At 33.3% G+C, this 18,846-nt stretch overlaps 1 protein-coding gene across 1 annotated transcript in view; it reads right to left on the bottom strand.

Moving 5' to 3' along the window:
* The window catches only part of LOC106471496 (cholecystokinin receptor type A-like), a 60,908-nt gene that overhangs the window by 14,103 nt on the left and 27,959 nt on the right, over positions 1-18,846 (bottom strand). The window contains exon 2 of the mRNA XM_022402528.1: positions 4,198-4,398. Within this exon, the coding sequence (XP_022258236.1) occupies positions 4,198-4,398 (201 nt within the window). The remainder of the gene's footprint in view (positions 1-4,197; positions 4,399-18,846) is intronic.

Below are 18,846 nucleotides of genomic sequence, written 5' to 3'. Positions count from 1 at the left end.
GGTATAGAAACAGTGTAATTGCCAGATCGCCTGTTACATCACGAATCTATAGTTTTTCTTGTTGACTTTTTTGTTTAGGTTCACTCTAGTCTCGATGCGTTCAACCCGTAAAGTTCAGAATGTGTTGGTTAAAGCGAGAATAAATTTAAAGTTGCTATTTTTATCAGTTCTATTTAAGCCAGTTTACTTTCCCTTTAAGTCTAGTTTTATTAAATTCCTTTTGCGTTCATTGTTCTTGATTCAACAGTATCTCAAATGCCAGTTGGTGTTTTTATTGGGCAATTATGTTTATTGTAATTATTCATCATGTTTTGGTTTTATCCGCGCAGTTAATTCTCAATAAAGATTTCGTGTTTTTATTGTGCAATTGTATCTAGTCTCTCAATCTCGTTACAAATACCTTTTGTATTAATTTTTAGTGACTGAATTTTCCATTTCTCTATTTACATTACAAACTCTAACTATGTTATGGACAAATAAGTTTAGTTATCACTTTGTAAGTAATATTACTTTAACCCCAAAATAGCCAATCTTTTAACGAGCATTGATAAGATATAACCACAGTTTAGGTAAAATTCGAAAAAGGTTGCGAAATTTTAAAATTTATTAAAAGTGTGTTCTTCGGTTTTTGAAATTATAGTATTCTTATAAAAGCTTGCTGCTGTTGAATTTGTAACAAGAACCTAACAAATGCTATTTTCTTATGTTCTCTATGAAACTGACCTAGGTAATTTAGGTTTGCTTTTAAGTAAGATTGGAGATAATTTTTACAAAGACTTTTTCAGTAAAGATTTAAAATTTAGCTAAATCAAAACTAGCTTCTTTATTTTGAATTGTCTCATTTTTTTACAGTTATTTTTTAACCTAGTGCTCTCACGTTAATTTTTTAATGATATTTTATCTCACTGATATCTGAGGCGGTTTATCAATAGAAAATGCCTAAATGATTGTTTTAATGAGTTTGAATATAATTTATTTAAAGCATTTGCTTTAATTATGTTTCATCTGAGTGTTTCAAAAATGGTTTTACAATATATCTTTTTCTAGAAGCACAATGGTAGCAATTAGGGACGTTAAACTCAGAAACTACATTCACTAAAAACAAAATTGAGCAACTATCTTGTAAGACTGAACCCTTGTTTTAATGTAACGAATGTTTTGTCACATAATATATACGCAGGATGGGTGAAAAGCACCTAAAATAGGTAAGTGATTTATGTCTTTTTGTGTTAGAATTAGAGCAAATTGCTTGATAACACAAGCTTTGAGGTCTTCTTGTACAGTAATGGAATTTAGGATTGTGTAGAAAAAGACAATTATATTCTGAAATAAATAGTCTCTGGTTTTCGTAAAGGACCCAAAATTTGACAGGGGTAAGATTCACAGCTTAGTGCTTTCTTTGAAATTACTCTTATACAAACATATGCAACATGCGAGTAAACTCAGTGAAGCCAATTCATTATCAGACTTTAAAACTTTTTTCATATCTACAGAGTCAGAAAATTACAAGACTGGTTATTGTTGTATTCACGCTTTTTACTTTATTTTTGTAGCTTTTCTGAATGCTGTAGTGCGGAAGTTCTTGAAGTTATGGAGTATTATTTTAATGAAATAGTGTAAACAGTGTTTCTTTCGGGTATTTCATTTGGCTTATCTCTCTGTAATGTGTTTTATTTCAAATCTAATTATATCCTAAATATTATTGTTTATACAAAGTGTAGTTTTATATGTTTTTGACAAATAGAGTACGTTTAATGTTACAGCTTGGGATAATATTTAAAGCTTGTTTAGGTATGTTTTGTAAAGTACAATACAAAACACGATTAAAACAACTCCCAAAGTGACCAACTAAAACCTGCAGTAACGAGCAGCATCGGCTGAGGGAAAATAAATATTTGATCTAATGTGAGAAAGTAAATTTTATATGGTAAATAAAGTGAGAAAAAGAATTAAAGTACCTAGTTTAAAGGTGCCTAGCGATAAATAAATATAAAGTTGTTGTTTCTTCTCTTGGTATTTTTTGTTGTTGTTTGAAATTAAGCACAATCGGCTATCTGTGCTCTGCCTACCACGGGTATCGAAACTCGGATTCTAGCGTTGTAAGTCCGCAGATATACCGCTGTGCCACAGGGGGGCTCCAAGGAAATGCCGGTCAGTTCGTAACTCAGCAGTAAGCGAGAAAGCTTATAAAGCTAAAATATTCTGGATCAGATCCTTGCGATAGACGTGGCGCAGATATACTATTGTGCAACCATACATTTAAAATACTTCGTAATTTCTCGTTGATGTTTATCAGTTATTTTTATAAAAAAACGTTGTATCAAGATCTCGAATTATCTTAAAATCATGATTTATGAATCTTACAGGTTTTGTATGATGTTTTGTGAGGAATTTTAGAGTATTTAAATTTAGATCTGAACATCAAATGATGGACTTAGACAATTACAGGAACGTAGCTTGAAGCTCCAAATTATTTACACTTTCGTCAGCTAAAAATTAATAAATTGAAATACACCCTTACCATGATACTGTACAATAAATTCCGTAAAATACTCAATGCCTTGATATTATACAATAAACTCCATATAATACAAACCACATGGGTTGTATACGATAAGTTCCATAGAATGCACCTTGAGCATTATAGAATAGTGCTACACAATCTCTTCCACCTTGGTATTAAAAGATAAATTCCATAGCATACATATTGGTTATTATACGGCAAGTATAATAAAAAAATTAGAATTTTATAAATACAAGTAGGGATCGATATATACTAGCCTACCTAGCTATAGTTATATAGAAATTTTTAATGCTTTAAAAAGTGTTGAAACAAGAAAGTCAAAAATACAAATAACTGTAATTCTGTTAGTCTGAACAAAAGTAGTTTTTTTTTTACTTTAAGTAACTCAGTTTTTCTTGTTTCAATACTTTTTGTAGCATCAACACTTTCTGTATTACAATAGCTAGCTAGGTTATATATATATCGATCTCTACGTCTCTTTATAAAATTAAAATTTCTTTATTATGCTTGTTTGTTTTCTTTTTATTAACTATATTTTTGTGAGCCAGCAATACCAAGCGTGGGGCGCGCGTATACCTGATTCGATTTTATTACTCATCAGGATATGTACCAACCAACCCTCAAATCTAATTATATGTCCAAAGTTGCGCATCATTTGTTTTATACATATATATGTGCTAGTATCATTTTCGGTACAAGCAAGAAGTCATTGGGATCCCATACTGAAAAGTTCTGTGAAAGAATTAGAGCGATAAGTTTCGTCACTTCTTCTGTACGTTTGTCTGGAAAAGTCACTTACTTACTTACTTAGATGAAAATTCGTTGAAATAGTGAAATTTTGATTCACGTCATAAACACGTATATAACGACGTAGGTGGTCTTATGAGTACAATAAGCTTTAGGTTTGCTCAGCCAATACTGTGAAATAGTTATTGTTAACAATTAGACATTTGAAAGGTGGTTTTAAACGTGCGATCTTTATGACCGCCGTTTTGTTTCATCACAATCCCTACTTAATGATAAGTGCCATAGAATTCAACTTGGCTACTATACGATAAGTTATACAGATAAAAACCTAAACTTATCGTTGAAATCTTATTAAAAAAAGAAACTAAACAAATGCTGAGTTAATTACCAAACGTTTCATTATCCCATGGAATTGATGTGAGTTAAATACTTAATGCACGTCTAATTGGTTTCTTTTTATTTTAAACACTAAATTGCTAAATGCATTGCTGCCTTCAGAGATCAGTAATGAAAACGAAAAGCAGCCAAGTTGAAACGAAATGTAACCCAAATTCCTAAATCTAAGAGCACATTGTAAATCATTAACGAAACACGTTACAACTTTGTCACACATTAAATTAACGGTTTTACCAAAGTTATCACACGTTCTTTTGTTTAAACAAGAAAATCTAATGTATAAAATTTTCAATTAAGTACTTTTGCTTTTAGTTCTTTAAGAAGTAATAAATTCTTTTATGTACTTGCTTGTCCTTTACGTTACTGTTACACTAGTCTCCTAGAAGTTCAATAGTAGTTAGTTATAATGTTAAAATTCTGGATTTGAGCCCCGCAGCGAATGCAGCTCATATATCTCATTGTGTAGCTTTTTACTAAAACAAACCTACGCCAATTACCAATTTTATAACTACGGTCCTACTTCAACTTACCACTGTCTCGAATAGGCTGCAGCTCACTTAGAATTGCTATAGGTAACATACAAATAAATGAACCAGCCCAAACAATCCAAATCATCCGATTGGCGTGAGAAAGGGTCTGCCATTCTCGTGACTTGAGCGGGTGACAGATGGCGTAGTAGCGTTCAACTGACATGGCCACCAGAGTCCAAGCACTAACGCTAACGGAAACGGCTGCAAGAAAGAGAGAGTGAGAAAAAAAATACACTATTTATACTAATAATTAGTAAAAAATATAAGATAATTCATTAAATAATTAATTATATAGAAGAGACAAAGAATCAAGAGAAATTAAGGACTGAGATAAGAGTTTGCAAGTTGAAAGAAATGGAAACAGAAAAGATACTTTGGAATAAGTTATGAACTGGAATTTAAACAATGTATGAAATAAAAATAAGGGGTACTCTGGTTTAAAAAAAGGTAAGTTAAACTCCACTTGCTGAAGACTACATCTTTAAACATAATTACCGAGTACTGTCTTATATTTCAAACAGTTCTATGGATGGAAGACAAAACTTTACGATTAATCGTGTAATTTATGCATTAAGAGCTTTGTTTATTAATCGCACACATTAATTGAAATAAATAAAAAAGACTATATGAATCTAGTATTATTGTCAATACTATATATGTATTTTAATCTAATTATATATATATATATGTGTGTGTGTATGTGTGTGTATGCGGACATGAATGAATATAAGGTTTTATCTTGAAGTTGTGCTTCTACTTTTTTCTACGTTATTTTACGGTAACGGGACCCGAACATTGGACCTGTAGATCTAAAGTTCGACAAGCTAACCACTTGATCACGCTCGGCCCATGCTTTTCAGAAAGTTCAAAAACTGTTGGCTGAAGAGTAGCAAATGAAATCAAGAATTAATACAGCACTATTGTCTTCTGGATACATATCTTGTATATAAGTAAACATATATTAATTCATAAACACATATACAAAAATGCACATGAGAATACGTAATAGTACGAATACTAGAACCGATCCTGCCTTTCCTGACTATTAGAGAACTGAAGCAGAAGACTGATACATGCAAGAATGTTGTATGTTACAATGGTTTTTTAACCAATTGATGGATGGTTTTAGCAGCTGGTACAGCGTGAGGCTTCACAAACGTATTTGCTGACGCAAGAAGAGCGCGTGAAATTTTATTTACTGTGCAAATTTGATGAATTAGCTGCTTTCCCTGTACTATATATTATTTTCATACTCAGGAGTTAATCAGCAGATAAAACTTCGGTATTCTATTGACCCAGTCTCCCAATAAAAGAAGCTTAACTGTAATAAAACAAAGAAATATAGGCTTAATGTAGCTTTGCAGAATATACGATCTTCAAGTAAGCATCTTAGGATTTACTAAACACAAATTAACTATCAATAAAACATTTACCAACTGTTATGATCAATTGCATCGGATGGTAAATACATTCATCATATATATATATATCTTTCACATGGAAAGACTAACCAGTATTTTGCATATTTAGTTTATGTTTATTGAGATTTTTTTACCCACCTTACAAATTTGAATTTTAACAGCCAAATTTGTGAGCATTTTTCTTGTTCCAACAAACAATTCTCTAAGTTTTAACTTTCATTATACTTTTAACTCATAACAACGGAGTTAACACAGTAATACGCTTTGATTAGACAGCCTTCACTAGTTGAAATAGAAGATAGATTAGTGAAAACAAACACAATACTTAATTAAAGTATTTGTTTGTTTGTTTGCTTAGTTGTAATTAAGCACAAAGCTACACAATGGGCTATCTGTGCTCTGCCCACCACGGGTATCGAAACCCGGATTCTAGCGTTGTAAGTCCGCAGACATACTGCTGTGCCACTGGGGGGCACTTAATTAAAGTAAAATCACACGTTGAATTCAAGTTTGTTATAATCAAATCAATAATTCTCTGGATTTTAAAGAAATATAGCCCTCATTCTTTTTACCATGACAAACCAAATTAAAGTCGTTTTCATAAAAAAGGCAGCTGTCAACAATTCGTCAATAAGACATTCATTGTTGTATTGCATTTAATTTATTTCCTGAAATTTGCATTTAAGTAGCTATTTTTTTCTTCAAATTTCACATACATATATGTCATACAAAACAGCACTTGACCTTTGAACAGTGTCCTGTCTTTCAGCCCTTACTCCACAGCAGTATCCTATATGTCAGTTAAATCCATCAAAGATACGTGGCAGAGAGACCGATAACACAAGAACATTTAACCTTATTCTTGACTCCAACTTCTCAGATTACTTTCAAGCATATATCCAAATTTGTAATTTGTGCAGAAGTGTAAAGTACATTTGCTGGAGAAACAATGATACTTTTTAGGCTTAATAAAACTAATTAACACCATGCATGACTACAAATGTAGTTTCATCACAGATCTCTTAATCGGCTCTTTACAGTAAGATTTCGAATCAGAGGTGTAAAAAGTAACATTTCAGAGTTTTTTTGCCACTAATTGATAATAGGAAGCCATTTATTGAATACTAGAACTCGTCAGCTGTACACATCTCTGATTTAAAAATCCTACCCTGATAGAACATGACAACATTAACCCGGATAAAACGTCATGTCGTGTGTTGTTATTCATTTTATTTAGTTGTTAACTGTTGTTCAATGTGCAGTTCGAACACGTCTTATGCAGTAAGTATCTGTAGTGATATGTTTTATTTTAATACAAACTGAATAACGTTTTCCTAACCTAGTATTCCATTGCCCTAATTAAAGATAAGTAAATCGCCAAAGAGGCGTAGTTTCTTGACTTTAGACTAGAAAGGGTTTCTCACTCTTTATAAGAATTATTTGCACAGGATTAGGCAGTAGTGCGTCGTCGCAGATGACAGACGTGACGCCATGGATGATATATTTGTATGTATATATTTAGTTCACAAAGAATTCCCAACCATTCGACAGGGCAATCCATCTACGTTAGACTTAGGACTGGAAGAATATAAGACAATTTCAAAACAGAAATATTCATACAGCAAGATTATTAATAGCTGTAAGATCGCAGTATTTGGAAGAAGAGAGCCTTCCACGTTCTTCAAGGAAGAAGACAAAAACTCGTACGGCAGAGCGTTTAAGTCAGCATTGTGCTCCAAATTAGCATCACAGGCTAATACAGAGTAACTGTCGTTATGAAAGATAATTCTCTGACCAGAAATGCCATTGCAATAAAGCTGAGCATAATTCATATTTCCTGGTATTGTTAACAAGATAATAAACAAGCATTTAAAGAGGACGAAGACTCACAAGTTAAATATTCACAAGCTTTGAGCCACACCTTGAAATAAACGGCTATTTTTACAAGTATAATGGCCAAAGAAATTGGGATCTCAACATTTACATTCAAACGTGTTTTAAATATAGACTTTTGTTCTGTAAGTCTGTTTGAAAGTAGTCTTCAAAGTTGACGGCCACATACACTGAAAGTCTGTGGAATATATATCGGGATGTAAGGCTGCCCTTTGCAGAAGCTTATTACAGTAGAAAGTACGGTGTTATTGTTTGTTTGTTTTGAATTTCGCGCAAAGCTACAAGAGGGCTATCTGCGTTAGACGTCCCTAATTTAGCAGTGTAAGACTAGAGGGAAGGGGATACTCCAACTCTTGGGATACTCTTGACCGTCACATTATAACGCCCCCACGGCTGAAAGGGCGAGCATGTTTGGGTGTGACGGGGATTCGAACCCGCGACCCTCAGATTGCGAGTCGAGCGCCATAACCACCGGGCCAGTACAGTGTTATACAATAATGCATAATCATGGTTATCAAATGAGCATAATCAGCAATGGAAGAACTAGTTGCAAGAGTAGAATGAACCTGGAACGTCTCTCTTACAAAGTGATAAAACCTCAGTTGTTCATCAATCGTATATGGTTGGGAAAAGGATATTGATTAACGTTTAAATTATTTTTTTTATCTTCCACTTATATATTAACCAAAATAATCTTTGTTTACCGCCTTGTGAGTTTTAATGTATATTGAAAATTCTTCAAATCTTTTTTAAGAGTACTATATTAAATTATGGATACAAACAACCAAAAATGATTTACGATTGTAATGAGTAAAAATACATATTTATAGAGAGCTTGTATACCATCTTCTGTTTAGAATAGACTGGCATTCTGATAAGGTCAATAACATTAAACTCCTAATGATGAAAAGATAATTTCGGACAATTTTTGAATTGGATTTCAAAATTTCTATATAACTTCATATCATTATTACAAAGACTTTCTATCAGTAGTATGTGAAATAAAGATATAAAAATCTTATAGAGTAAAAATACAATAAACATATTGTAGAATATAATACTTTGTTTTTACCTATCAAGTAGACACCTAAGTTAGGAAGAATCCAGTTGGATTTGGTAACGCCAAAAAGTAACAACTATCTTATTTTCTCCCACCAAGTGCTCTTCAGGAAGTGTCCATTTATATTCATCTATATATGTAAAACATAAGTCTATCTTATTTTCTCCCACCAAGTGCTCTTCAGGAAGTGTCTATTTATGTTCATCTATATATGTAAAACATAAGTTCTTGTGAGGAACCAGCTAAACCAAATTAAACGGATAAATAATCAGACGAAAGATTCGAGATTGGCAGCCATTTCAATTTTTACTGCGTGAAGCCAACACCAAACGAAAGTGACATTTAATGCTGTGCGTAGCATGAGTGCATTCGCTACTCGCTCGAATTCAGTAAATTTGCATGGTGAGTAGCTCACATGCACGCTTTTCCACCATAACTGTACAGCAAAGGAAATAAATACCACGAGAGCCGCGGGTACATTTATTAGTATGTCTACACCTTGGGCAATTTTGGTTGTTCTATTCTTACACAACTTTCCAAAATAACCACGAAACAAAAATAAACATAGGAATAATAAAATATGCATGGGGATGTCATGCAGTTTCAGATAAAGACTTAAAGATCTAGGATCTTCGACTTGGTTTCATAGTTAGTAGTTTCGGATAATTGTTTCTTTTTTTTGCATATATATTGTATTATAGACAAGAACAACAATGTAGAACGCAATAATGGTCTATGTAAACATAATTATTGAGACCTCATTTTTGGAAGATTTGAAAATTATAGAATTTTTAGGAGAGCAGATATTTTTAGTGACACCATGGTGCACGCTAAAATGTAGTTGATTCTTTATTTGTTATGGGGCCAAGTTTTTCTGTTATTGTTACTGGGGAAAAGAGTTTTTCTTCATTATGAAGACAAGCCGATTTTTTTACTGCTTATGACAACGCTTTAGGTCGTTATATGACAAACAGTTTTTATACGGTTGAGAAGCAAGCTGATTTTTGTTCATAGTTCGATAATTTTTCATTTTTTTTAGACTTTATGGTGCAAGCTGTTTTTCTTGATACGGAGATAGATTGACTTAATCGATATAAGGATAATATGTTTTAAGTGCTTCATTTTATATTTAGTAAAAAATTATCTTCGAAATATTTAATTTCATTCTCCGAATAAACAGCAAAATTTCTACTTTTAAACTCACCGTATAGACGTACAGTGAATTTTAAAGTCGACTTTGTTAGAGAGTAAAACTGGAACACAGTTGACAAATTTACACTGGATATCTCTCAAACAGTTGCTGCTGAATAAAACTGATTAGGTGGCCTTGCTGTTATCATATGAAACGTTGACTTTGCTATGATGGGTTTTCATACGTAAAGGTAATCTAAAAATGACTATTTACATACGCAATGTGAGAGTTTAAAAGATAATTTTAAATTTACTCTTAGTTTTTTATTACGACATCCTTAGAAGCGTTTTACCCAAATTATCACAGTTAACTCTGTTTGTAGAGAGAATTTCAGAAGCTGTAAAACGAAACGACAGTTAACTTAATACTTCTTTCAGAAGTCTCATGGTCATTTTCATGCTGTTTATTGTATCAGCTATATTTTAGTTAGCACTACATCAGCTAAACCACCTTAATTAGTTAGTTCTCACGTGGTCAATAAAATGACCTGACGATGGCATAAAAACATCCTCCAGTATTTCTCCCATGTTTTAACATGATGTAAGCACGTGCTAAAGGAAGTAATCAGTGCTGAATTTTCTGCCTCAAATCGCTTTCAGATTTGAAATTACAGTCGTTAAGAGCGTTGAAAAGCGTGATAGTTACAAAAAAGCCATTTATTCCTAAGTTTTACAAAAAAAAAACGCTACGCTGTGTTGAAATTGTGTTATTCTAAACATCGGTGCTGAGTTTCCTTAGCCTTTCGACATGTAGGCTCTATGTTTAACACCGATAGTATACAATGGATATAAGATTAACTGCATCGATAAAAACTTGCAAAACAGCTTTATTTTGAGTATACCTTAACAGCTAGTGCCGATCTCTATATTATAGGCTAAGACTTATATCGTTCTGCATAAAAGTGAATATGATACCAGAAATATATATATATATATTTAAAAACGATTGTTTGTTTTTTAATTATGCACAAAGCAACACAAGGGCTATCTGCGCTCTGTCCACCACGGGTATCGAAACCCGGTTTCTAGTGTTGTAAGTCTACAGACATACCGCTGTGCCACTGGGGGGGGGGCATTTAGAAACAAAGAGGTTTACAAGTATACTTATTTATTGTTAAGAAGCCTTGCTCTATAAGTTCTATAAAGAACAAATCGGTGATAGTAACTACTTCTATTTTCAAGCTATCACAATTATTTCAATTTAGTTCTTGTTTCATGATTTTGCTTGTTTTACCAACATACCTGTGGAGACACTAAAGCGGTCATGTAAAAGGTAATCCAATTTTTTGAAGCTCCAAGATAGATCGAATTCGTATTGGTGAGAATGATTAAAGAATTCTTTACTCTTATGTCTCGGTCCCTTCGGGGCTAGACATTCTTGAGAACCATGACATTCTTTACTAAATGATTCACAGTCAATCAGTTACGTATTTGTAACATCAATAACTTATAATAGAATTCGATTATTTGTAAATTTGACCTTTATAAGCGAATTTAATTTTATTCATTTTTTACTGTTTCCTTTGTTATTTTTTTTTAATTGTCCCCCAGTGGGTGAGCGGTAAATTTATGGACTTACAACACTAAAATCCAGGCTTCGATTTCCTATGGTGGAAACAAATCTTTTAAATTAATTAATTTACTTAGCTAAAGGTAATTAAGCTAATATTGTATAAATTTATAGTTTTCTTACTAGGTTAAATTAAAACTTTTGCAGTTACGTAGTCTCCCTCTTGGTCAGCGGTAAGTTTATGAACTTGCAAGTCCTTCTCTGAGACAGCGGTAAGTCTTCGAATTTACAATGCTAAAATCAGGGGTTCGATTCTCCTCGGTGGACACAACAGATAGCTCGATGTGGCTTTGCTAGAAGATAAACACACACGTACTCACAACACTAAAATACATGGTTGGATTTTCCATGTTGGATAGAGCTCAGATGATCCATTTTGTAGCTAAAACCAAAAACAAACACAAGTAACAATGAGTCAAAGTAGCTGTTTGTAAACCCATGCCATGTACGAGACCTTCCTTTTATTCTGTATATTAGCAAAAACTCCGCTCTGCGGGCGGTTGTGTGTGCTAGTAATTACTAATCTTAGTATTCATACCTTATTGAAAAAAAAATGTGAAAAAGTGAACATTTTCTTTAAAAAAAAGATTTTTCTGGGAAGTATTGCACCGGAAAAGTGTTCGGGTTGTGCTGATATAAACTGCAATGTTTTTATATATTAAAAAGTGGTATCCTTTATTGAAAAAGAACAGTTTTTTTAATAACTCATTTTTTAGTCGTATATTTACAAATTACATCAATAAAGATATAATCAAACCCTCACGTACAGTCCTAGTGAAAGTCGTCGCGTTCTTGTTGTGAGGAGAGTACTGTTATTTAAAATTATGTTTTGTGATAAAGAAATGGTTGTTGTACATACCGTAGTTATTTTTCTGTCTGAATCTTGAATACCCAAAGTGTGAAATTATTTTATGGATTTTTGTTTGAGCTTGCCATTCACTAGATGACGCTACATTGTATATATATCATTTCGTCCATATACATATATATGTATACACGCTACGTCCATTATATTAAGAGAGGTCTTCTATTCAGCGCTTGCTATGTTGGTTGTCAAACATTCCCTTGTAGCAAAAAAACAGCGATCATATCAGTACAAAATTCGGTAAAGTTTTACTTGCTGTCAATATTGTAAACCTCGTTTTTGGCAAAAGACTAGATGATTATAACGCTCCCCCACTTATACCGCTTCTATCATAGCGTTATAATGAGGCAGTACTGTATAAAGTCTTGCACTGACGTGGTCTATAGTTAACTCCGCCATATTGGATAATAAGTGCTTACATCCGACTTTATTGAAAAATTATAAATTTGCCATATAATATCGTGTTATCTGACATTGTAAATCATCTTAGTGATCTGCGTAAGAAAGATATGTGTAGAAGCTGATTAGCCATAGAGTTTTGAATCAAGAAAGCACTCGTGCTGGACAAGCACGAATTCAACAGACTACAAAATCAATCAATTAAATAAGATCACTGTTAATTTACATGGGAAAAACAGATATAAAAAGAACATAAATGAGATAAAAAAGATACAATAATATAAGATAAAAACAATCGGCATTTGTATTTGATATTTAAAATTGTGCCAAAAGTGAGTAGACTTAACGCTACTCTAAACCTGCAGCAATTAACGACATCAAATCTCTATTTCCTTCTGACACTGAGCACTATCTTGGTTTGACCCGTAAGCAATTCTTGTCATTTCTTGTCCTCTCCACAACGTTAAAATATTACCTCTTTTATGAATAGATAGGTGGAATCCCCAATGGGTCCAATGATATCCAATAATTTTCCATGCTACCATGAACCCAAGTGGCTAGAAGACTGCCCACGAAACTTTAAACCTGTCCAGATAGGTGGAATTCCCACTGGGTCCAATGATAACCAGTAGTTTTCCATGCTACCATGAACCCAAGTGGCTAGAAGACTGCCCACGAAACTTTAAACCTGTCCAGATAGGTGGAATCCCCACTGGTCCAATGATAACCAGTAGTTTCCATGCTACCATGAACCCAAGTGGCTAGAAGACTGCCCACGAAACTTTAAACCTGTCATTTAGAAACGCTATATTAATGACACTTTCTTGCTATTTTGACACTTGCGTCACATTTCCAAATTCCTTTCTTACCTTACTTCCCATTATCCCAATATCAAGTTCACATCTGAAATTGATATTGACATCTCTGATCATCATCTTCTTCTTCATCATCGGGATTCGGTCCATGTTTGGACCAGAGAGGATCAGGTTCAACGTTGACCTCTTCTTCCCTCTCAGGAGCCCCCCAGTAGCACAGCGGATTTACAACGCTAGAATCCGGGTTTCGATACCCGTGGTGGGCAGAGCACAGATAGCGCATTGTGTAGCTTTGTGCTTAACTTCAAAAAACAAACCCTCTCAGGAACTGCTATTTTGTTTGCACTCTTACTGAATCCTAGATAATAACCCTTGTTACGTTGTTGTTGTTGCATTACTCACAGTATTTTAAATTTTGTCTGATTTAATTAACATACCCTTTTCGTGCCATGGCCAATTCATGGGGTAATATTAACTCGTATATTTTCACTAGTTTCACTTATGTATGCTAACACTATTAGTCCGTTCACAATACAGTTCTACTTAGCAGTCATACACACACATACACACACACATAATCTCTTTTTCATATACAAAACCCTTTTAAAATAGAGCTACGTTTGTGTCTAGGATTCAGTTAGCCTAGCACTGTTTGGCCTGTAAGATTCTTATTTATGATGTTTAGAGGGGAGAGTTACTTAGGGCTTGGTTCATCATATATTATGTAACTCTCTAGTTTGCTCACTAGTTTATTTTTATTGATATATTTTTTTATGATATTGAAGCGAGTTATCCAGGAGTCTGTCTGATAGTGTTGGCATGTTTGAACAGTTGTGTAGAAATTCTGAGTTTGTTAAAATATAGTTTTATATTTGCTGTAGTTTGTTGATGTATGTTTTTGATACATTTATCCATGTTATACAGGCATATTCTACGGCTGGTCTTATGTATGTTCTTTAAATTTTTAATATGTTTTCTGGTAAAGTTCCTTGTTTGTTTCCAGTTAGATTCCTAAGGTAACATGCTTTTTTTCTCCAAATTCTGGTTTTATGCTATTAATGTGTGGTATACAGTTTAATTTTGAGTCAAATGTAATCCCTAAGAATTTTGCTGATGTTGTTACCTGTAAGAGAGTCCCGTCTAGATATAACTGTGGTATTAATTTGCTTGTTTTGTACGATTTTGTAAATAATATGACTTGTGTTTTGTGCGCATTTATTTTAATTCTCGACTTATTACAATACAATTCTATTTCATTTAGTAGTGGTTGTATATTGTATGTTGCTGTTGTTGAGTTTGGAGCACTCTTTCAGATTGCAACATCATCTGCGAACTGTGAGCAAAAAGTGTGGTTTGGGTCGCTGGCATACATGATAAACAGGGTAGAGCTAAGTACTCCTTCTTGAGGGACACCCGCCTCCGGAGTGTAGCACTCGGAGTATGTGTTCTTAGCATTTACTTTGATGCTCCTATCTTGGTTTTACACTCGAGACTTCACGCTTTTTTCCCCTATTATTTCGTGACAGAGTGTAATGACTTTAGCGTCTGAAGTCACGTGGCAATGAGCTAAGCAGCAGATGTTACTAAATTCTTGGGAACCAAGGCACCACAGCGTTATATCTGATGGCATTATAATGAGACAGTACTGTATGATGAAGACTACGATACAGTACTTGAAAACTTGTGTTAATTAAATGTCAACATGGTGTGAAACTCATTCATTACCTGTGACCATGTCTCCGTAGTTTCAGTAACACCATAAAATTAAAGAACAGTTGGAAACATGAACGTTTGTTCCACTATTGACAGTTTACTCCTATAAAGCGTCTGGTTGTGCAAATAAATGAGTGAAACAATGAGAAAGAATTAATAAACAACACGATTCGATTCTGATTTATCTACTGAATTTTTGCAACTTTTACATGCAAGACAATTTCTTTTTATCCTGATAGGCTTTTCAATAAACTAATTTACTTATTTGTTGAAACATAATATTGAAACTATGCATTTTTCAATCACAATGTGACGAACAAATTGCGTATTTATCGATTAATCAAACTTTTCTGGTAATAACTGAGGAAGAACGTACTTTCTGAGTGACGAATGACAATTCTACAGATTTGAAGTACATGAAGTATAAAAAAACCGTCCTTCACTTTTTTATTGTTTTAATCTATATATTTCGATGGAAGAGCAAATATAACAATATTTCATTGGCTGGACTATACGAAGATATTTGGTGCCAGTTTGAACTAAACAACTGTCTTAATGTTTAATGGTATACACAAAACCAACAGCTACTTCACTTTGGTATGTTATGTAACTAAGCCTTAAGATATGTCAAAATGATTAAATGTCTTGATGAAAACTGAATGGCTCAAGATTAAAGTATTCGCATAAAAAATATAAAAAAAGAGATAGATTTTTCGGTTACGAAATGGTTTAACAATGAGTTATTTATGGCTTTGTATTTTTGTTTTAGAATTTCTTTTCCTATATAAAAGTATAAAAGTAAAGTTCTAAAATTAAAGGCTTATGTTAAGAAATATTTAAATTCACTGCTATTCCGCTTTCAAATTTATGAATTTATTTCAGAATATTCGCGAAAAACTATGTAAAGAGATATCTGCTCATAGCCATACCCAGCTTAACTGCCTTCTCTCTGGTCTATCAGTTCATGTCAACAGGACCCACAATGAACTGATAGACTAGAGAGCAAGCAGTTAGCCAACAATCCCGCAACGAAGTGATAGACTGGAGAAAAGGCAGTTAGCCAACAGTGCTCACAATGAACTGATAGACTAGAGAGCAGGCAGTTAACCAACAGTGCTCACAATGAACTGATAGACTAGAGAGCAGGCAGTTAGCCAATAGTAACCACAACAAACTGATAGACTAGAGAAAAGGCAGCTTAGCCAGCAGTACCCACAGTCAACGGCAACTCTCGGGCTGCTCTTGTCTGAACGAATAGTGGGATTTGACCCTCATGATTTTTTGGCATTTGGCAACAGGTTCGTAACGTGAATCATCGGATTCTCGGTTTGAATATACTAAACATGAGGCCACGCTCGACCTCCGCTTTCAAGAAAAAATATAAACGGTATTCAAAATGTAACAATGTTAATTTTTTCACCATGAATACTATTTCATCTTAATGCTATGAATACAGTACTTGTAACGATATTTTGATTTTTCTCTAAACTGGACCTCTCTTATGCTGATATATATATATATATATATGAGTTATGACTGGCAACATAACTTTTGTTTGTTTGTTTGGAATTAAGCCCAAAGCTACACAATGGGCTATCTGTGCTCTGCCCACCACGGGTATCGAAACCCAATTTCTAGCGTTGTAAGTCCGCAGACATACCGCTGTGGCACTGGGGGGGGGGCAACATAACTTTGGGCGAAAACAACATTAAATCTGAATTAACAGAACGTTATCACCCACTAGCTATACACTAACTTTTTTAATTTATAAATTAATAAGCTTCGAACTTGAAGCTTCTTACAACTAGTACTGAAATGCATTTTCCACAGCTTGTATTTTTCTCTTGTGGGGAGTTAACTCCATATGAGGTACAACATCCTATAGCCAGTATTACATTCTACCAATATGATGTTTGTCAAGAAAATATTATTTAAAACAGCTGTTATACTTTTTGAAGACATGTTAATGTACAAAATAGTTAAAACTGCTTTTTTTCAGTGGAGAAATAATAAACTTTTATTTTTCTCTGTGCTTTACCTTGGACAATATGAATATCTTAAGAAATTTCGTACCGAAATAACATGCAACAGTTTTGTGAATATTATGTTTAAATGCAATTTGTTTTTCTAGTTTTTTTTTCTCTCAAGAATACTGAGGGTTAATCACAGTTTATAGGAACTATGTTCCAGGTTACATATTGGAAAGACTTAACAACATGTGTAAGTTCTCTGTTCTTTTTTCTGCTGCTTCATTGAAGTCATATTTTACAGGGATAAATTTAATAACAAATGGCTTAGCTTCAGAACCAACTGTTTAAAAATTTGTTGTAAAACTATATTAGATCATGGGCCTAAAGTTTAAATGAATAACTAAGAACGACCATATTCTCTGTTACAATTTCGATGTATATATTTATACTATATGAATCTTTCTCTGAAAGAAAGCAAGTCATGCCAAAGGTCTGAAATTATAGGATATTTACGATATCTAAAAAAAATTATACTGGAAAAAAATAACGAAATTACTACAAGGATAAGATGTCAGATGATAAACAGCAAATTATTATTAACTTGTTGCATATATTCCTTCTACAATCTGTATTGACAAAGTGTTTTTTTTTTAGCCTGGGTCGATCATTGATCTAGAGAATCCAGATTCAAATTCATTTTTTTTAGTAAATATTGTAAGTTGATTTATTAATTAGTCCAAAGCTTTCGTCCGTGTCAGGCAGGGTATGTTAGTCTATCTACGAAATGTAATACTTCAGTTGTTTTAAAAGAGACATACAAGTGTTTTATTTTTGTCAAGTTAAAACTTTCCGCAGTCGAGACTTTGCAATTGAAACTAAACAAATTTTCATTTCATTAAAACCAGAAAAAGTAGTCTAATTTTTATACAATGCCAATAAACCAACTCGAACAGCGACACAAACATTATTACTTCAGGAAACTCGAGTGTGAAAGATCTTTCATTGAAGATTACTCCACAGTTCAAACTTTACTCTGACTTCTCTTTTTTTCATAATAGTTACAAAACTGGATTCTTACATATCAAAGTAGATAATTGAAGTATTTTACCAATAATTACTCTTCTCAAAACTATCTGTCACAGAAGCAGATGTGGTAAAGAAAGAAAAATTTCCGTACGAAAAAAACATAAAAAAATGTAATCTAGATTACAGAACAGATCAGAACTAAAGAGTCTGTTTGAGCAAGGTAATTAAGATTACATTTCCAACTGAAATGTAGATAATATGTTAACATTTACAAGATCACCGTATCTTGCACTTGGAAACTACATTACCATATCTTACTCATGAAGTCTGCATCACCATAGCATGCACTTGGAGTCTGCATCACAATAGCATACGTTTGGAGTCTATATTATCATAACATATTACAAATGTGTTTCTCCGAGTCAGTGATCTGATAACAAATCTTACTGTTTACTTTGAAGTTAAGACTGTAACTTTAGACTGTAAATGATATTGTTTGTTTGATTGTAATTAAGCACAAAGCTACACAATGGGCTATCTGTGCTTTGCCCACCACGGGTATCGAAACCTGGATTCTAGCGTTGTAAGTCTGCAGACATACCGCTGTGCCACTGGGGGTAATGATATTGTATTAGGCCGTCAAGAAATTAATGTCGCTTTTTTTTAGATGAAAAAACACGAACAACTTATACATCAAAACAAAACATTTTTTAAATGAAATAGTCT

Source organism: Limulus polyphemus, unplaced genomic scaffold (genome assembly GCF_000517525.1).
Source record: "Limulus polyphemus unplaced genomic scaffold, Limulus_polyphemus-2.1.2 Scaffold4, whole genome shotgun sequence".
Taxonomy (NCBI): domain Eukaryota; kingdom Metazoa; phylum Arthropoda; class Merostomata; order Xiphosura; family Limulidae; genus Limulus; species Limulus polyphemus.
The sequence above is the reverse complement of the archived record's forward strand: the minus strand, read 5'-3'. Positions and strand labels throughout refer to the sequence as shown.